General features: G+C 52.2%; 2 protein-coding genes across 6 annotated transcripts in view; one reads left to right on the top strand and one right to left on the bottom strand.

Annotated features, from left to right (window-relative positions):
* The window catches only part of LAG3 (lymphocyte activating 3), a 177,945-nt gene that overhangs the window by 96,722 nt on the left and 60,930 nt on the right, over positions 1–20,293 (top strand). The gene's annotated exons all lie outside the window — the stretch shown is intronic.
* PIANP (PILR alpha associated neural protein) lies at positions 6,767–19,759 on the bottom strand. 4 transcript variants are annotated; one of them, XM_051780850.1, is made up of 7 exons: positions 19,563–19,759; positions 19,078–19,242; positions 12,674–12,742; positions 11,967–12,532; positions 11,744–11,825; positions 11,269–11,496; positions 6,767–11,119 (listed from the first exon to the last, which is right to left on the bottom strand). In XM_051780850.1, exons 3-7 carry the CDS (start codon positions 12,688–12,690, stop codon positions 11,098–11,100), a joined length of 915 nt encoding a protein of 304 aa, XP_051636810.1. In that variant the 5' UTR covers positions 12,691–12,742; positions 19,078–19,242; positions 19,563–19,759; the 3' UTR covers positions 6,767–11,097. The 4 variants fall into 4 exon arrangements, with proteins under 4 accessions (XP_051636810.1, XP_051636812.1, XP_051636809.1 ...); XM_051780852.1 differs by lacking the exon at positions 19,563–19,759 and having other exon boundaries at positions 11,967–12,529; positions 12,646–12,742; positions 19,078–19,400; XM_051780849.1 differs by lacking the exon at positions 19,563–19,759 and having other exon boundaries at positions 19,078–19,400.

Raw genomic sequence — 20,293 nt, 5'->3', positions numbered from 1 at the left:
TTGTGTTTTGATGAACATAATGTTCTGGGAAAGGAATGAGCTATCACCAAGCAACATTAACTCTGTGTTAACAAAGGGGTTTGACATTGAATTTAAGCCTGAGGACAATGCTGGCACAAGAACGAATTACCATAGGCTGGGTCATGGGTACACTGAGGATGGAAATTAGAAGGAGCTTCCCACCTACTAGTGCAAGGATCTGGAACAGCCTTTCAGAAGCAGCAGTGAGGCCAGGAGACTGAGTTTGTTTTGGTACTGGAAGTCTCTGATCAAGAGGATACAATGGGGCTGCCTGCCACAGGTGAGGAGATCTCTGCCAGTCCACTCTCCTTATGCAGGACATTTTCATAATGGCTTTGCCCTTAAAGCAGCACAAGCCAAGCTGGGTGCCTGAGGCTTGCCTGGAAGTGATACTGGCTGTTTGAGCCTGTGGGGATGGTGTACTGGGGACACTGCAGAGTGCTGTAGGCCTGTAATTACTCGGGGAGTGCAGGATGCACATTCTGCTGCCTCCAGCGTGCAGAGAACTAGCACACAAATTGGAGGGGACAGTATGTGACAGGCAGGCCCAGGACCAACTGCTTCAGGTGACAGCTGAATGTCTTGCAGATCTGAGGGGATTTCTGATGAGCAGAAGAAGGCTCCTCCACACCACAGCCCAGGCGAATGTGCATCCTTGTGAGCTGGGCACTTAGGGGCTTTGAGGCCAGCTCCTCTGCTGTTTTCACTCCTCTTCACTAACTGAGGCTTAGTACCCAGCCAGGGTACTGGTTAGTGGCCAGGGTCCATCATTTGTTCCCTTTTCCAGGGAGTGCAGTCAGTTGAATGACACCAGCTCGGCACAGGATGGCAAAAGGCGATGAGAAAAGGGGATGCCCCTGAAGCATCTGTCAAAGGGAAAGATGACAGCGACTCTCCCAGGGCAACCACAGGCTGGGTGCTACAGTGAACCAGCTGCTTCTGCCTTGGAGCTCCTCCTTCCTTGCTCCTTCCTGCCACCAGCCCTGGACACCAGCAGCCCTGGGACATGGCCCTCAGCTCCAATCACTCCTGCCTCTCGGCACCTGCCCGCACTCAACTGCCCAACACAGAAGTCCTTGCATGAAACACTTCACTGCCAGATTACAGTGGATTATATGAGCTGGAGATAAAACAGGAGTTACAGCAAACTCAGTGGTTGACTGTATCTTTTCTGTTCTTTAATAGACAATTAAGGCCTAGATGGAATGACGTCTACAGCTTCCTCAGTGATGAAGGTTAGGGGTTTCAAGCCTAGCTGCTGACTCATAACCAAGCAGAGGAGAAAAAGGAAAATTAGCATGAAGAATGTTTCTGAAATGGCTTGAGTGTGTTCAGAGATTAGTGTAGATAATATATTGCTGCCTGTGTTATGGCTGGTGTATTTAGTAGATGTTTTTAATGGAACCTGATCTTTTTAAAAAGATGGAGCACTTGTATGTAGAGCATTTGCCTTATATCTACAGATCCACTGATGAAAAGGGTGGATCATTAAGAAGCTCCTCCAGAAAGCATCTTTAATTCCTGACATTGTAACACCAGTGCTTTCTTCTAAGGCTAGATGCCTTTGGATATTTTGGTGAGCTGTTGAACCGTTGGGTGCTGTGTCCCCATCCAGACTCTAGCCTGGCTCTGCAGGGATTAAAATTTGCTTCCCATGAGTTCATGTCTGTAAAGCCTTCTAGGACATGAGTCTGGTGTTCCAACTTCACTGTTAAATACTCAGTTTCTGACTGCACTAACTGGCAAACTCAGCAGAGGCCATGAATGTGACCTTCATCTAAGCTGTGTCACCTCCAGCACATGTTGCCTCTGGATCAAGGCTGAGGCAGGCGGGGGAGGCTCAGGCTGCTGCTCCTGAGATAACTGGAAGGATCAGGGGAGCTGGGTGAGTGCTCAGTCTAAACAATGGCTTCAGAGTCAGAGCTGTGATCTTACTCAAATTAATTTCAAATATGCACAGTGACACAAGAAGCAATTTGCATAAGACGTCACATGGAGTTGCATACAATTTCGCATATTTAAACAAAATACAATAAAGCACAGCTCGGGCGGGTATGTGAAATCATTTGTGCAGTGAACTGTGCAGGGAAACGACGTACAATTATCACAGAAGAAGAAAACGAATAGCAGCAACCACCCAGGATGCAAAGTCAGCTCAGAAGTTGTGAAACACCAACCTCTTCCTTCATGCACCATCCTGATAGATGCTTGGAGTCACATTATCATGCACTGCTTTTCCACCAGGCCCTTCTGGTGCAGAGGATGGTGCTCGCTGTTTCATGCCACTACTCGCTCCTTCCTTCAGATTTGCATCCTTGGCTTCAACTTTGCAAAGCACTCTCCTGATGTGTCATTCTTTCTGGGCTTTCTAGTGCATTCATCTCTGAGTCTGAGGGACTCGTCTCTCACCACCACTGCTCCAGGAGGTACTGTTCTTGCCCTTTAGTGGTAAAGGCCAGAGGCCAAAAGACTGGCTCTGGCGGCCCAAGGGCAGACACTGACAGCCGCATTTTTGGTGTTCTCAGTGCCGTGCATGTTCAGAATGTGATCCCTATGGCTTAGTTCTTGATGCCTCTGTAGATCACATGAAGAGGGCTCCATCTCATCTCCTGGAAACTGATGACCAAACAACTAACATCAGAAGAGGAAGCAAGAAAAGGGAAAAACATGCCTTAAGTGGGAATATATGGATTGAACATCAGAGGGCGAAGGCCTTTAAACTTATAAAAAGGGACTTTCACACCCTGACCTACATTTTGTGACAATCCTGCATCTCTGACACATGGGCTCGGTCAGCACTGCAGCAGTGAGACTGACCTCTGAGGGCTGACCCATGAGCATGTGCTTCCTCTTCCCTCCCCAGGAGACAGGCAGGCAGAGGAGGACCCAACTGCTGCTCCTAAAACAGCTGGAAGAATCAGAGGAGCTGGGTAAGCCCTCAGGCTAACCTGGTGCTTCAGTGCTGGCAGCACTCTGGTACCCATGAGCTCCCAGAGCCCTGTTTCACCCATCTTATCTTTATTTACCGAGTGCTTTTAATGCCCCCTAGCCCTAAATTTCTATTCTGACCCCTTCCTCTGAACCTACTTCTCCTTCCAGCCCCATCTTTTAATTCTAGCCACAATTTCTGGTTCTGCCCACTCTCTCCTCCTGTCCTCCCTCATGTTCCTGCGCCCTATGCCTCTCTTTAGGCTTTTGCTTGACAGCTTCAGCTCCTTATATTTTGGTTAGGCAATTTGTTTGTCTCTGCAGGACTGCCTGAGCATCAGCAAAGAACTGTCACCAAAACCCTGGAAGAGGCAGTGTTATGCCTAGTCACCATTTTGTCCCTGCCCTCCTCTAAATTGCAGGTACACTAGGGAAAAATCTGTCTCTTCCTCATTTACTGCACTCAGAATCACTGCACCATGTAGTTAGCTACAACTAAGCTGGTCAACATGAGTTGCTACAAGAACCCCTCATTTATTCAGGACAGTCTTTTTGGTCTTCAGTATTGTCATGGAGACTCTGATGCTTAGTGTAAGAGAAATCTCATTATAAAGGAACCTCTTATGGTTCCTGCTGTGTATCCAGCCAACGCAGGGTAACGCTAAGGAGAGCCTTGGACCTCATTTATGTGATGTTCACTCACATGCAATATGTCACACAAGAAAGGAATTGGCAAAGCAGAAAAAGGCATCGGAGAGAAACCATTTCAGGCTTAGACAACATCCTGGTGTCACCAAATGAATCAATGTAATGAGATTGACACAAACCTCCACTGTAGCTATGTTTTACCACTGCACTCATGTTTTGATTAATGAGCATGTTCAGGCAAAGCTGTGTGTGTTCACGGTGCAAAACCTGGCTAGATTGACTCCTCTGACAGTAGAAGAGGACACCCACCACTGCCTGCCCCTTGGTTTGGGAAGGGCTCAGAAAGCTTCTACTTTCTGTGTCACTTTACCCAGGCTTAGATGGTACCTGAGAGAGAGTCATGATGCCTGTGATTCTGATGCATCCTTTCCTAGGCAAACTAATGAGGAAACCAATCATCTTGCCATTCAGGCCAGGCTGTAACACAGATTTGACCAGTGCATGCTGAAGACATCAAACTGTGTTCCTCTGATAGAAAACAAGTCACCCCAGGCTTGCTTGCTTGCTTGTTTGCTTGTTGAACCCTTGTGGTAAGTCCAGCTGTCGATGAAGTCTGGGCTTCAAACTAGACTGGCTGCCTTAGAGCATCTGCTCTCCTGCCACTGGAGCACTAACTAGGAGCCACAGAGATGAAGGACAGGACCCTGGAGCAGAGACTAGCATTTACTTCCCTGCCAGATCTCTTGTGAGGATTGATCTGAGGTTGAAGATAGTTTTGCTTGTATTCTGGTCACTCCCAGAGAAAGCTGGGCTTTGGATCAATGTGGAATGCGTCACTGAATGGCCTATTATTCACTGAGTGCAGTGTGCACTCGGAGACACAGCAGCCCTCAATAAAGATTCAATTCTGCCTCTGAGGATCAAAGCAGGAATGAGCCAAGGGAACTACTCCACTCTTTTACATGACACTGAAATGAGAGGTTGGTTGTTTCAGGGCGACTCTTTATGGCAGTTTCAAGTTGTGCATTTCTGCTAATTAAATGGCCATCCATTTAGCCACGTCCCTTTAGTAGGGTGTGGAGCTACCTCTGAATTAAGCTCTCCATTCCTTCTGCACAAAGGCTTACACTTGAGTTTCTCCAGAGCACATGGAGTCCTAACTTAGATCCCCAACTCTGGAGAAGCTACCTGAGCAGGGAATGCAAGCAAGAGCTCTTGCTCACTGCCACATGCCTGCAATACAAGCACTTCCAGCTGACAGTTGCCTAAATTTTTTTCCCCATAATGGGATAATTTATTGCAGGTTATAGAAGGCACTCAGCTGGAGGGAATCCCAGATTTGGGAAATGTTTTCAAAATGTATTTCTGAACTACTCCCTTTTTCAGGAAATCACAGCGGTCAGCAATACCTCATGCTCATTTTTTGGACCATTCCTTGTGGTCAAAGTGATTTTTATGTGTCTTGAAGTGATTCTACAGTTTTTAGATGTTCTTCTTTGATTTAAATTATTGCATTCATTCCTTCCATCTCTGCTGTCCTCATTCAGCATGCAACTCCCAGTGCTAGCTCCCTGCTGGAGAACAGGATGAGGGGGAGATGCTAGGGAAGGAGGCAAGGTTGGACACTGCAAAGGAAGTGAGATGCTGGGGAAGGAGGCAGGGCTGGGGCCAGGCTGGAAGGGGGGGAAGTCAACATGGACAGGTGGGCAGGAGTGATGTAGTGGGGAGTGGTGATGGGAGGGGACTAAACTAGGGAGTCAGTGTTTCAGGAAGCCAGAAGAAAAAGGGGAAGCTTGTGGAGCCTCTCCTGTGAGTCAGAGTGAGTCCTGGTGAAGAAAGGGAATGTTTGACTGAGTGCCTGCAGCCTCAGCCTGTGCAGAGAGGGCACCAGAGGAAACGCATCTGATGACAGAGAAGTCAGCAAGAAGGGCTGAAGCTCTGCCTGGAAGCAGATGAGGTTTGTGCAAGACATTTCACTGCACCGATGAGTACATGACTGTAATTTCAGCACAGTGAGCATCTGTCGCCTCCTCAGTCAAGTCTCTCCAGCCTGCCCAGCCCCAGAGCCACTGACTGGAGAGGATCAGCCACCTAAAGCAACAGGGGGAAGGACTCTGTCCTCTCACACTCAGCACAGGGGCAGAAGAGGTGCTGTTCAGCCCCTTATGTGTGTGTACCCTGGGACAGCCATCGCAGAAGCGCATCTGCTCTCTGGTGGGCCTGGGGCTGCTTCCAACCCGCAGAGGTCCTGTCCAGGGCACAGGATGCCATGTGGAGGGGCCTAGTTCTGCAGCAGGAGGCAGTCCTGGGTCCTTCCAGTAGGCAGAGATCCCAGGACAGAGTCTCAGGTCAAGTGTGGTTTAGGGAGTCTGCTTCTTCCTCCAATAGTAAAGCAGAGGATCAGGGGCACCTCCAATGCTCAGAGACTCAAACAGCAACAGGAGAGAGGGAGCAGGGGTGAAGTACCATTCCCAGCACCCTGCAATCCTCCTGCCATTGCTGGGGAGCAGCCCTTCGGAGTGGCCGTCAAGTCTGGTGTTGGTCTCCAGCACCTCTTCTGCGCCCCCTGCCCCCAGCCCGATTGCTGCCGGGCTTGTGAAGTGGAGGAGTTGCAGGAGACAAGGATGCTTAATTACAGAGCAGCCCTGGAAACCAGCAACAGCAGCAGCTCTGTGGCCAGGAGGGGAGGTAGCAGGGCTGTAAATAGAAATTGCGGAGGCAGCCGCGGGATACAGAGTGAGGGAGGCTTCTGTGCCTGCAGCACTCCATCTCCCTCCCTTCCCCTCAGCTTCTCTCACCTCTCCTGGACACCCTGGCCCCCAGCGTGAACCTGTGTGTGACAAGCAGCCCCAGCATGCAGCTGGGAGGCAGAAGCTCCAGAGGCAGGACAGCAGCTTTGGGTGGAGAAGTGGGTGAAGAAAGGCTCCTCCTCCATCAGGGGCCACTTCCCATGAAAATGCATGAAGGTGGTCAAAGGGCCTCTTTGGTCAGCAGAGAGACCAAAGCAAGATAGATACATGGCCAGATTTCCCCCTCTACCTCAAAGAAGAGACTGTGGGATGCTAGGTGTCTGAGCCCCCATCCCACTGGGGTCTGCCCCAGGTGAAGTCCCTCTCATCCCACCCTGACTTTTCCAGTGTTACACCTTCCACAGCAGCGAGAGCTCTGCTTTCAATAATTTGCAAAGTTTTATTTAAAAATGTTGAAACTAACATCCCACAAGAATTGAATATTTCACCACAGGGAGAAGAGAAATCCTACAAAAATATATATCACAGCGCACAAGGGCAGGGGAGGGGGAAGAGCGAGACTGAGCAGGGAAGCATGAGGGAGGCCAGAGGGGAGGATGGAAGCCGCAGCAGAACAAGACCAAGGGGCAAAGGGAAAACAAGAGAGGAGTGGGGAGAGTGAAACAGTAGGAGGGGAGAGATACCCCGGAGAGAGACCACGGTACAGGACAGGAGTGGGAAGAGGGAAAACAGTGGGAGAGGGAAAACAACAGGGGAAGAGGAGTAGAGAGCCAGCAGTTGGAGAAGGAAGGCGATGCCTCTCTATGATCTTGCCAAAGTAGGGCCAGCACTACAGTGGGACATTAGCAGGGGTGCAGATGGGCAGCTGGAGTTTGACCCAGGGCTTTTGTGCTGCAGGTCTCAGCTCTAAGGCTGTGCCACAGATGTGGTTTGTCAGAGTGAAAAAACAAAACCCCAGTTTAATTCAGAACAGTCTCAAGATAGTCGTGTTTGAGAACTTGCGGGGAATGAACAAACCACTCCTTTCCAAGCATTTTTCTTTATTGGGAAGTGGAGTGGGAAACGAAGGGACCAGATTTGCAAGGGCACTTGGGTGCCATTGAGGAAGAGGTAGATAGCCCTCTCTGAAGTTTTGGGATGCTTGGCTGGATGTGAGTCCCTGGAAACTGGACTGGAGGAGAGGTGTGGAAGCACACAGCAGCAGTCTGTTCCCTGCCTACCAGTCACAACCAACCAGATGGGGAAGCCCAAGCAGGATTTGGCCTTGTGGTCATACCACTCTCTTGGGTACAGAGAGGGAGACTTCAGTTCCTGCTCCAAAACAGTATAGGGCAGAGGGGAGAGATTCTCCCCAGACCTTTCCTCCCTCCCATTGCACTCACAGAGAGACCACCCTTGCGTTAACAAAGCCAGGGCTCTCCAGGAGCTCAGCAGAGACATAGTTCCTTCAACTCACTCAGCCCACCTGGATGTTGCCTTTTAACGACAGAGAAATGTTGGGCAGGATCAGCCAAAAGCTATGAGCATTTTCAGCTGTTTTCCCCACATGCTTTTCTCTCTGTGAAGTTTTCACTGGAAAAAAACAATAATCCAGAACTTTCTCCTCTGTTCACCTGGAAGCCAGGGAAAACTGATAGGCTGTGCCTCAGAAGGTACTGGCCTTTGCCCTGGCTTGGCATTCAGTGCTGTCAACACATCCATGTGCACATCTTACAAAATACTAGCCTGGGGCAGGGAAGAGACTACAGGCATGCTCCGGCTCCAGTCTCTGTAGGGGAAGAGGGTTTATAAGGCTCCAGTCATGGAGAAAACAGATTCAGTGAGACTATTTATTGACTGGAAGAAGCTTGTGTGTTTACATGTGTTTTGAATGTTTTGTTCCAGGGACAAAACAGCAATGAATGTTTGGGCAGGACCGTGAAGTTGTTTCCCCGTACCTAACCTGTTTTGTGTGAGAGAGTGAATGACTGTCATAAAAAGATATTTGGCTAGGAAAATTGGTCTTAGAAAAGATGTTCGACATATCCAAGCTTCTGTTGTTGTAAGAGTTTTCTCTACTGCATTCACCAGCTTCCCCCTTACCACAGTATCCATGAAAGGTGTCACTCCCTGGAAATACTTTTACCAAAACCAGAGACATGTAAAAGGGGGAGGAAAAAACCCCAAACCACTGAAATCCGATTTGTTTGCAGAATTTACAAAAGCCTGGCCAGGAGAGTGCAGGGCTTCCACGCATCAAGCGTTGGAAAATGTTTTCACTATGCCTCTTGTGGTCCCCTCCCACTTTCTTACAAACCTTTTCTCCATGCAGCATGTGGAAAAACAAAGTCCAAGGACAGCCCTTGAAGTGAAGAGTCTAAACTCCGGCCTTGTTTCAACAAACACTGTTGATCAAAGAACAATCTAATTAATCTGGTCTGGAAGATTACTTAAACCAGTTCAAAGCATTATATTGTAAACTGCCAGCAATCAGGAGTGTGGCCTCCTGCAGACTGTGTGCAGATGTCCTTCCCCTTCTAGCATGGATGTGCCAGTGAGAGGGGGAACAGCCCCGAGCTGCCCTCAGCTTGCAGGGGCAGCAGCAAATGGGGCAGCAAGCAGGAACAGCCACCTGGCTCTTCTCTGTCCATCTGCAGCTTGAATGCCCACCAAAGCCTTGAATGGAGCCTGAATAAGAACAGGCTCAGTAACAGATCGATCTATGGTAAAGCACTAATATCCCCTGCTATAAGCACAGACTCAACCTGTGCTTAGACTAGAGATCTCCAGAGTCCTTTTCCACCTACACCTTTCAGCCATTCAGTGCTTTTAATAAGCCAGTAATTTTATTTGACCTGTCATTTTCTCCAATTCGCTACTGTTTTTTGCAAAGCTTATTGTAATTTACACTCTTATTTAAATGTCCTTCACAGTGAGTCAGATGGGACTCGAGATCACCTAATAGTTCATCTGGGTAAATGGGCAGAACCAGGCCTCTTATGAAACTCCCTGTGCTTTTTCTTACAAAGGATAGGCTTTTACTACAGAGATAAAGTTTGAAAGGGCCATTTCCTTCTCTCCAACATGACTTTTGTTAGAAATTCTGTATGGTGCAATAGGGTCTTCAAATTGTGTGTGTTTCCTGTCTCTGGACACATCAGTCCCACAGCTGAAGGTGTTTGAACACTATAGGGGCAAACCTTAACATCATTTCAGCTCAGTGGCTATCAGTGTGGTGTTTTAATTAATTTGAAGGTGTCCACAAAAGCCAAGGGAGAGCAACTATTGTCATTAAGCTGAAATTTGCCATCTCACTCTTCCTCAAAGTGACACCCTGGGTCCACACATAGAAAGAGGTGGAGATGCACGGATCTTGCTCACAGTGACAGTGTGGCTGCCTGTCCCACGGACCACCACAGCCCTGAAGGACATGCACAGGTAACCAGTTTGGACAGACACCTGTGCCATTGCTTTCAGTTCCCAGCTAGCTGGGGCAACACACTGAGGAAGCTTAGGACCCCAGATATCCCCTCTTTCATGCCTTTGGTGAATATTGCCTCCTGGGTTTCCAGTCACTCCAGGAGAGATCTACCAGCAGTACATGGCAACCCTTCCAGTGTTCCCAAAGTCAACTTGAAACTGCTCTTTGTCATACCCGGCACAGAGAGTGTCTGCTGCTTGTTGCCTGTGCCATGAGGGTCTGAAAGCAGCTCCCTACCTCAGCCCTGCAAAACTCAAGTTCCTCATTCCCAGCTTTGTCTGCATGCCATGCTTTGGCTGCCGTGTCCAGGATGCTTGCTAAATAACATTGTGAGCAGAGGGCTTTGCCTTGGATTTTCTGAAGGACATCACCATAGACTGGTGTTCTTCAGAAAAATCTTGTTGAAGGAGACTAAGGGGGTAGAGGGGGACAGCAAGGAAGCTTTCAACAGATCAAAATATTTGGAAAGCTAAAGGAATCTTTTCCAGCTTTAACTGGCAAGAGAAGTGGCAGGGTGGTGGGAACTGAGGGAAAGAAAACTGTGAATAGAGAGATGAAGAAAGATAAAAGCTGAAGAGAAAAAAACAGAGGAGTGTTAGGCAGAAAGAAACTGGAAAGATGTGAATATTTTCCATCTAAGGGGGAGGTAACGTTTCCTTCAAGAAAATGGATTGTTGAGGGGGCCCAGGTGTTGTGTGAGCCTCTTCTGCCCAAGCTTCACCCACCATTGGGATCTCAGGAAGGCCAAGGCCTTAGGAACAGAAGAACCTGCTGCCACTTGAGTCACCTTGGCTCAGGGGAGACCAAGCCCCAGCGGGCAATCCTGCAGCCACTGAACTCCAGACATTCACTGCAAAGCACACGACATGGGAGGAGACACACGGAGGGGTTAGGGCCCACGGGGACAGGGGTATGCCTTTCCACCTTGCCTACACCCAATGTCAGGCATGCACTGGTGAGAGAGTCATGGAGATCCAAGTGTGTCTGCGCACATATGCGAGGAGAGGGGCTGGGACCACCACCAGCTGTCTTCCCTCCCAGCATCCTGCTCTCCCATCCCCCTGTCCTGCATGGGTGGGGGGGTCCCCAACCTTCCCCCAGCAGGAGGCTAAGGAGGCCCAGCTCGTCCATTTGCCCAGGCACATCCCAGTGGGGTTAGTTAATAATGGTGGTGGTGGGTCGTGGCACAAGGAGATTGTTGTTTCCTGGGGTAGCGGAGGCAGCAGGAATCTGCACTCGCCGGCTGTGACAGGAGGGTGGGGAGAGCGAGCTCAGCCTCTCCCAGGAGCGTCACAGGTTCACCAATGGGATTCTGGGGGAAAGAGAGAATTGGAAATTAATTAACGCTTACACTGCCCCAACCCGCAACCCCCACTAACCAATGGCACCTTTGCCGTGCCTCATTCTACCTGTCCCGCTGTCCTCTGCTACCCCCTCCTGCCTGGCTCACCGGCCACTCACCGGTTGAGCTGGAAGGCTGCGTTCTTCCCATGGCCACCCAGTTTCTCCACACCCTCCTGGCCCTGCCTGGACTCCTCTGCCTCAGGCGTGGGGGCCAGGGAGTCGCCGTAGGGCCCCAGGATGCTGACGGTGGTGGGGGAGAGGTCCGTGAGAGGCTGCTGGCTCTCCTGCTGCCTCCCACTGCTTTGCTGCCCCGAGTGACGCCGGCGTTTCTGATTACGGTCCCAGCTTTGGAGAGAGCAAGGGGTGAGGGAAAAAGACAAGCCTCTGCCCTAAATGACAGACAGATCTGTGGGAAGGACCCCACTACGCTCAGTGTTAGAGCCCAACTTGGCCATGTGCCAAACCTTCCAAGGGCTTGCGGCACCAGATCTGCACCCGTGGGACAAATGGGTCCCAAGCCCACAGTCCTCCTGCCCACCCACCTGCAGACACCGGCATGGTGAGATCCTCCAGCGGCCCAAACCCTACTCACCAGAACTTGAATATGATCCCAGTGGCAACCAGGACAATGATGATGGAGATGGTGATGGTGACGTACAGCTGGGGGTCCACACCTGCGAGGCAAAGGGAGAGAGGGGAGTGTGATGGCCACTCCCACCAGTCCCCAGAGAGCAGCAGGGAGGTTACATCTAAGTTTTGCAGAAGGAGCTGCTCCTGCAGGGACAGGAGGTGAAAGAAGCAAAGGGCAAATTTACCTTCCCCCCGGGGCCCAAACAGGAAGGGCCGCAGGGTGGCCGGGGTCTCCCGCAGGTTGAGCCCCGCATTATGCAGGAGTGAATGGGAGTTGGGCTGTGCCGTTGCCATCCCGTGCGGAGAGACAAAGGTGTATCCCAGCGGTGGGAAGCCTGGGTTGGCTGAGTTTGTGTCCCCTCCATCCTCATCTGACACCGTGGGACCCCACACGATGGCCCAGGGGTACTGGGAAGAGGGCATGCCGTCCTCAAATCCGGAGGGAGTGGCAGGACGGGCCCCCGCCGCCTGACGCCTCAGCCGCACGACGTGCCGCAGCTCTGCTCCCCGGGCAGGCAGGGCACGCTGGCGCAGCTGGGCCGAGCGAGAATCCCGCTCCGGCAGCGAGGTCCTTTCCCAGATGCAAATGGGCCGTGGGGCTGAGGGGCTCCGACGGGTGCAAAGAGGCCGAGAGGCCATTGGGACACGAGAGCGAAGAGACCAGATGCCAGGAGGAGGGATGGCCGAGATGACGAGGAGGAGATGCCACAGCTGCAGGGAGTGGATGCAGGAGAGGAGTGGAGGCATCCTGCTGCAGGGTGGGGGGAGGAAGAAGACAGCCTTATCTGAAATGTCCCTCCTGTTGAAAGGCCAGGCAGCTGGAAGCAGCCCACCACCCACACTCCTGTTGTCTTCCCTCCTCACCTGCCGATGTGGGAAGCTGTGAACCTACCAAGCACTGGGCTCCATCTTAGATGCAACAGCGTCTTTGCTCAGTGAGGATCTTGTCTCATCTTCTTCACTGGGAACCAAAAAGGAGAGGTGTCAGTGTCCCCTCGCACAGCGGTGATGGCTGTCTCCCTGCAGGCAGTGTGTGCCACCCCAGGCAAGCTCCCGGCTCTGGCAGGCAGGATAAGGGGAGTCCATGCACCCACATGTGCACGCTGTCCTGCTCTCGTGCCCTCATGCTCTCCTGCACAGAGGTGTATCGTGCCCCTGATCTCAACACTGCACAGAAACACACGTGTTAGCATATGCTCACAAAAGCCAGGAATGATGTCTGGAGCACACGTGCTGAAGCACATGTGCAGCTTCCCCAGGGACTCTAGTGTATGAGGGCTGAGAGGGAGATTCGGGATCTTTGTTTGCTTATCACTAAAACAAGTTGGAATCTTAATTCCTGTGTTTATTTATAGTGTAGAGCGTGTAATCCATTTATTAAAAAAGAGCCTCTTCATTGTGTGCCAGAGCAAGGGAGCGAGAGGGGAAGCACGAGAGTGATAAACCAAGAAGACTGAGAAAGAGAGCGAATCAGCCAGAAAAGTCCAGCCTTACTAAAGAATTTGAGAGAAAAACTATGCCTATCAAATATTTAGTATTTACTTTCCTCTTAGCTAACATAAAATTACCTTCCCACACTCCTCATCCTAATGTCCTCTGCACTGTCCCATCCCTCCCTTTCTCTCTTATTCCTCCCCTTTCTCTCTTGCCTCCCGTTGCTGAGCAGCAATAATACGGAGTAAGGGGAGGTCCCCTCAGCTGGATTTCTGCACCGGACGCGCACCACCCTCCGGCATCAGTCCGGTGGTAGCACGGCTGCCCTTCATGCTGTCTGCCCCTTCCCTTGGCTGTGCACAGCGCGGTGCCGGCCCTTCCCCGGTGAGCTGTTATGTGCCTGACCCCAGATCCTCTCCGCAACCGCACGCACATACGGGAGAAAAAAAAAAAAATCATGCAAGATGTTCAGCTCACTCCTTCACTGTGAAGAGGAAAGCATGAATGCCGACAACCCACGGTCATGCCCTCCTGTGGCTGCCAGGGTGAAGAAACAGGGATGCTTGGCTGAGGGAGTGAATGCAGAGGCCAACCCTGCACCTCCAGCCCTGAGCAAGCTGTGCTGCACCTCCCGGCTCCCAGGGGGTTACTGCCATCCGCTCCTGCTCAGCCCAAGTCCTGAACTAAAACTTCAGCCCCTCCTGCATGGGAGGCTTCCTCTTGCTGAGGGAAGAGCCTGCTGCTTGCTGTGATGTACACCTGAGGAGAGGGGCTGGGAAGGAAGGGCACCCAAGAGTAAGTAGCTGTCTAGCTCCTGCTGCATTAACCGAGGATATTTTTAGTTTCCTTCTGTTAAATATTTAAACAAAGTTCACAGAAAAAAAAAGAATTGTTGGCTAATGTGCCCTGCCCCTCCCTCCGGGGCAAGATCAGTCTCTGGAGGGATCCTGAGATGAAGATGAGGAGAAAAGAGCAGCTATTCTCAGCATTTCTTTGTACTTTGCTCCTGAACCTCTAAGCCTTGGAGGGGACTCAGTGTTAAAATGCAGCTCTGCAGAGAGGCAGCAGAATGGAGTAAGATTCTTACAAAGGCAGAGACTGGGGAGATCTTGGCCATCTGGATTATGATCATGATGCCGTGGAAGATCATGTCTGGCAACACAAATCCGTGACAGGATTTATTTTGGACTTTGAAAAGGAGGGGAATTCCAAGCATCGAGGACCTCCTTGTGTGAGTCTCCAGGCTAGAGGGCACACAAGCTGCACACGTGGTTTCAAGGTGGCCTGGAGTGCCTGGGGCCATGCCTGGCACTCACCATGAGACAGTAGATTCCTAGGGTGAAGAGCCTGCTCTCTTTGTTGCACGGCATTCTCAGTCACAGCTCAAATCTTCAGGGGCTGTGGGCTGTTTTGCATCAGGCAGCAGATGTGGATGCAGCCATCCCAGAAGGGGAGGTCTTCTCCAGGTACTGGTAGACCTCAGTGCCAGTCCTTCAGGGTGTATGTGGTACGGTAGAGGTGCAAGTGTAACCTCTATCACTCCTCCTAACAGCAGTGGCTCTACCCTGAGAAACATGAACTGGGTGTAGGTGTGCTGGCTCACTGCGCTGTCCTTGCTTGTTGGGAGGTCTTATAATGGAGACCTCGTTGTACGTCTCAGCTGAGATTGTGAGTTCCAGCAACAGCACCACAGACTATGGATTTCCAGGATCTAAAGCCTGGGAATAAGAAACCCTACAGAGCCAAATCCTGGATGGCTTTCACACCCAGTAGTCTAAATTTCAGCCCTACGTAGCAGGTAATGGCTGTAATGAGCTGTAATGAGGGGAAGGAGTGAGCCCCAGCACTGACCACCTCATGTACACACGATGCTGGGGAGGTGACAGCCCGGACACGCGGCGTAAACCTCAGACCTGAGACACTGCTGTGCACAGGTTCTGCTGCCTGTGAAGAGCCGGTGACTCTCAGTGCCCCCATCCCAAAGATGACTCCAAATGAGCGTGGGAATGAGGCAATGTCGGTCAGTCTCAGCTGACACATTCTGGTTTGCTAATCAGGTCGTGGCCGAAGACAGAGTGAATGTGTCCTGCACTGGCAGACCCAGGCCTGGTTGTGGAGGAGCTGGGAGCAGCACATAGCATGAAAGCTGTGGGTGGAAATGCCAGCCAGTGCAGGCTGGACGCCGCTGTGCATGGAGAGTTTATGTTCAAAACAGAGCATGGATGTCTCTGTGGTTTATTGAAAAACTAGCAGACAAAGCATGTCTGGGGCACTCTGCGGTCAGCCACTGGCATTTGGGACTGTGTCCTGGGCACAGACCCTGCTGCGTTGGAGGGCAAGCGTAACACATGCCCCTTGTTTGGCTCTGTGTGCAGCTCCCAGTGTGGATCCTGAATAAACTGTTAGATCTTCAGAGAGGAAGAGAGGACACCAATGCTCTTACTACCTGGATGCATAAATCCCACCTTAACACCGTGCAAGAAGACTTTGTGCACCAGAGCAGAGAGATTGGATTTCTGCACCAGTACCTCATGACATAACTCTTGCTTTCATATGTGTTTCCCAGCTCTAATTGCAATAAAACCAGACAGGGCTACTCCCAGAGTCTGAACAGGAACCTGTACACTTTCACTCTAGGTACAGAGCCTTCACCACAGCGTTCCGGTCCTGTGATGCACAGATGACAGAGTGTGAATGACAAAGCTATTTCCCCAGGGCACTTCATTGAGCTCAGTTTGTGAATCTTGGTGCTTGAAAGCAGCGAGTAAGAATTACATTGTTCTTTGCTACTGCATATGGACCCCACCATCAGTACAGACTGGGGCTAATCTGTTAGGAGCTGCTCTCATTGCATTTGCAGAATGGAAACATGAATCCACTGCTGTTCCCCAGCATCAGGGACCCATCTGTGCTTCCTCCCTCTCTGTAAGTCTCCTGCAGCATGGATCCACCACTTCTGGGACATGAGAGAGCAGATCTCGGTAGCCATGCCCTAAAGCATATATACCAGTTCACCAAGGAGGGCTGGGAATTTACATCCTACCTAATGGCTAGGAGCAAAGCCTGCTGCACTCCTGTTCCGAGCAGGGAGCTCAAACTAAACCCTGAATGTGACACCCTGAGCTCTGGAGTTCAGATGCTACCATGCCCCAGGAAAGCCCTAGGATCTGATGATGATAACTCCTTCTCCATGTTCAGAACTCTTGTATACCATCATCCCATAGATAAATCCTGTCCAAATAAAAAAGTCACAGGAATAATAGAGCCAAGGTGCCAGACGTGTGCAGGCAATAACCATGCTGTAGCTCCCTCGCATCAAACGCAATCTGTAACCTTCTGTTACAAAATGCTGAAGTTTGACAAATTCAAGTGAGGAACAATACTATTAATAAAGAGGGTCACACACCAGCAAAATTTACCTGGGCAAGTGGTGTGTTCCTTACTGCCTGGAGCCTTTGCCTGGCTGTATTCCTAAAAGAGATGCTACAGTTCAATCAGAAGTTATGGGCTTGGTGCAGGAAATTAAATTGGTGAAATTCTCTGGCCTGTGCTCTGCTGTAGGTCAGTCTCGATGATCAAAATGGTCCCTCTGGCCTTAAATTCTAGAATCGCACAGCTTTCTTGATGCTTAGCCGAGATCAACTCTGACTGGAGAGCAGTTGGATGAAGCCGAGCGCACACAAGCCGTGTTAGCGAGAAGCGGGTAGAGTCGCCTTCCATCTGGGGTTGGGAAAAGAGTTGCACCCGATTCTGTCTGGCTCAGCTGGCAGATGATGATCTATCTGTATTTTTGTAACATCTCAAGCTTGACTGCTGTGATACTGTGCCTCTAGGAATGAAGCTGTCTGCTCTCAGAGTGTTCCAGCTAGTTCAAAATGCAGCAGTCTGTTTGTTCAGCGACTCAAGCTGCTGGGAAAGCATCACCATACCCCTCTGCACCCCACATCACCTCGCCTTTGAGCATAGAGTCTAGTTCAAGGTCTCCAAACCAGCATTCAAAGCCCAGCATGGGACAGGCCCCAGTGACCTAAGCAATCAATCACCTCTCCTTATGCAGCGATGACCTCACATGACGGATATATTCCACTGGAACAATGAAATTTCCAACCAGTTTGGGGAGAGGGGGAAGGGATGGAAGAAGGTTAAAGAGGCTCATGACCCTGAGAAACAGAACATTCACAGGAGCTGGGCCAAGATTATGAAACTTGCTGCTGGCTGAAATAACACTCGCCATTAGCAATCCCGCAGCACCGAGAGCTTCATGCAAATCCTTGCTTCACCCAGCTCCCCCACGGCAACAATCCCACTCAAAATAGTGATAAAAAAATCAAAACAAACCTTAGGAGGACCCAGCCCACCTCACAGAGAAGGAACGCTGGGTTGGCTGTAATTTTTTAAACTCCGAGCCAGCATTAAGGGCTACGGTGACAGCTACCAATATGAGATTGTGATCTGGGACCACAGAACCTGGCAGCTATCTCCAAGCACTGAGCAGAGCAAGTCCATGCACTGGCAGCAAGCCTCTGACATGCACTGCACGGTGCCCTGGGCATCCCACATCTGTATTTTTCTCAGTGGTCATGAACATCCCAGAGTTCATGGTCCAAGAGCCAGAGATGCAGTTGTTACTGGTTTGGAACAGAAAGCAGGAAGCCCAGTGTTGGTGAAAAAGGGTTATATATACATCCTGCTGTATTCAGCTGGGTGGGGACAGGGAAAGGGAGGAATCTCAGGGCAGCTGCCCCAGGGAGGTAATTCTGCTGCACTCGGAGGAGTTTTGGCAGCTGGGAGTGTGAATCCAAATGCTGGTACCCTGGGATGGGAGATGCCAAGCCCATCTGGGGAAAGAGTTCCCACTATGCATGGGGCTGGGGACAACAGCTCACAGAGCAGGCTGCATCTTGGGGCAGGCAGTCGGAATGCAGTGCCTCACGTCAGGCTGCTCTACCTGGTGTCTGAGGCTGAGAGGGTTGGTGACAGTACCCAGGAGGATCCAGCAGGACCATGGAGGGGCTGACACTGCTTGTCCTGAATCAGTGCAGGTCCTGCAGCATTTGGTGACTTGCCAGTGGGAATTCCTGTGCCAGGGTACCAGCCTGAGCACTTAGGGGCTGGGTATGGAAGTCCTAAAGCTGGGGCAGAATGCAGGGCTGGAAGGGTGATGATGCATTTGGACATTTTGGTAGCTAGGGAATGGGCATGTGAAGCCCATCAGTGGTCCTCTGAGCTTAAGTCTCCCTGCATTTGGGAACTGTGAATGTGGCCCCATTCCAAGCAGCACTCTAGGATGCCGGTCCCCTGCCATCTAGTGCCTGCCTGCAATACATGTTATGAGTCTGCCAATCTTCTGCCTCCCAGTTTCCTACTGTTCCCGGGCATCTGAGTGTTTCAAGTGCTGAGTCTCCACGTCTGAATTGCTCTCTCTTGCATGGTGCACCCTTGGCCAGGCAGCACGAGGGACTGACCCCTCTGTTTCCTTCCTCCAGCTGCGCCAATTTGGCTGAAGTCGCCTTCCTCAGCACAGGCTCCAGTGCTCCAGCACAACAGGTCTGTGATGGAGCCCGAAACTGGAGGGCAAGAGGCAGCGATGCCTCGGCTGTGCCCCCTCCCTCCCATCCCCTCGGGCATCCCCTGCCCCAGACTGAAAGAGGAGGAAAAGAAGGGGGGAGGAAGGAGACAGCCGGCTAGAAGGAGACAGAGCACCTAGATGGGGAAAGGGAAAAGAAAAAAGGAGAGAAAGGACACAGGGAAGGAGACGGGGAGAGATGACTTGGAGATAGGCATGGAGCCCCCTTTCCCCCCCACCCCTGCAGCCCTGTCCCTACTCTGTCCCCCAAGCCCGGGCCGAGAGGATGAACTTACCTTGCGAGGAGACGAGTGGGGCGCAGCCGGGGCGGCGGAGCAGGGGGCTGGGGGAGCACAGCTGCTGCTGCCCGTGCCTCTCATGGCCAGGACGAAGGAAGGAGAACAGGAGGAGGAGGAGGAGGAGGAGGAGGAGGAGGAAGGTTTGCTGAGGCTGAGCCTTGGCTGAGGGAGAGGGAGCGAGAGATGCCTTGAAATAAACAGCTGCCGAGGACTGGTCCAGCCCCTCTTTCTCTCTCTCTGTCTCTGTCTCTCTCGCTCGCTGCCTCCCGTTAACCCCATGGCTGCTGGCGCGGGCGCGCCCGGCACCGTGGCCCCGCTGCAGCCCGCGGGGGGCGCCGGGGTGGCCGGGCGGGGACAGCGGCCGGGCGGGGGCAGCGCATCCCCTCGGCCCCGGAGCCCCCTGCCCCGGTGGCCGGGCGCGAAGGCTCCTCCCGCTCCCTGCTCGCCCGCGCTGCGCTCCCGCAGCCCCGCGCCCGCCGGACCTGACCCCTGCCGCCTCCCCGCCGCCGCTGCCCGCTCCGCTCGGCTCGGCTCCGCTCGGCTCCGCTCCCTCGTCTCGTCGGTTATTTCGGGATCTTCACAGGAAGCGATTAGGTTGCCATGGAGAAAGGTGTCTCCAAGGGACCCGTCGCTTCAGCTCGCTCCGGCGAATGCCACCCCCGGACGGGTCCGTCCTTAGGGGGCGGAGGCCCCCCGGGATCCCGCTTCCCCGGGCCGTCCCCCAGGGCTCACCCCCGCCGCCCCCCGCCTCTCTGCCCCGCAGCAGTACCCTCGGGTAGATGCCACCTCCCGGTCCCGCCCTCCATCCCCGCATCCCTGCATCCATCATCCCCGCGCTTCGGGCCCCCAGGCTCCACTGCCCGCCGCGGTACCGGGCGGGGGGGTGGCAGACGGGCGACACCGGCGTGGCGAACCCCCGGGGGGGCGGGCGGCGGGGTCCGGTCGAGCCTCACGGGCAGAACCCGTGGGACACACGGGTGCAGTGGGAGCAATGGGGAGGGGGAGATCCGTCCAAGGTGGAGAAATCACCCAAGTCTTTTGAGCGTGTCCCCAGGCGTAGATGCCGGGGATCGATGGGATGCGTCTGGAAATGGTAGGGATGTGACAGCGAAATTAAAGAAAGAAGCTGATGTGCCTTTGAGGGGCCGGGTGTTTCACAGGGAAAATCTCCCTCCACTATCAAGAACCAAACAGAAAGCACAGACCAAATCCG

Source organism: Manacus candei, unplaced genomic scaffold, assembly GCF_025592945.1.
Source record: "Manacus candei isolate 608988 ecotype Guabito, Panama unplaced genomic scaffold, ASM2559294v1 h1tg000014l, whole genome shotgun sequence".
NCBI classification, from domain to species: domain Eukaryota; kingdom Metazoa; phylum Chordata; class Aves; order Passeriformes; family Pipridae; genus Manacus; species Manacus candei.
This window is presented reverse-complemented; position numbering and strand designations above follow the sequence as displayed.

Bases quoted from the DNA above. Each gene is read 5' to 3' on its own strand.
- PIANP (XM_051780850.1), bottom strand. The intron at 11,826-11,966 runs GTAAATTTGCCC...TTTGCCTCGCAG, and splicing joins GTTTGGGCCCCGGGGGGAAG to GTGTGGACCCCCAGCTGTAC. The intron at 11,497-11,743 runs GTGAGTAGGGTT...CTCTCTCCAAAG, and splicing joins GGGATCATATTCAAGTTCTG to CTGGGACCGTAATCAGAAAC.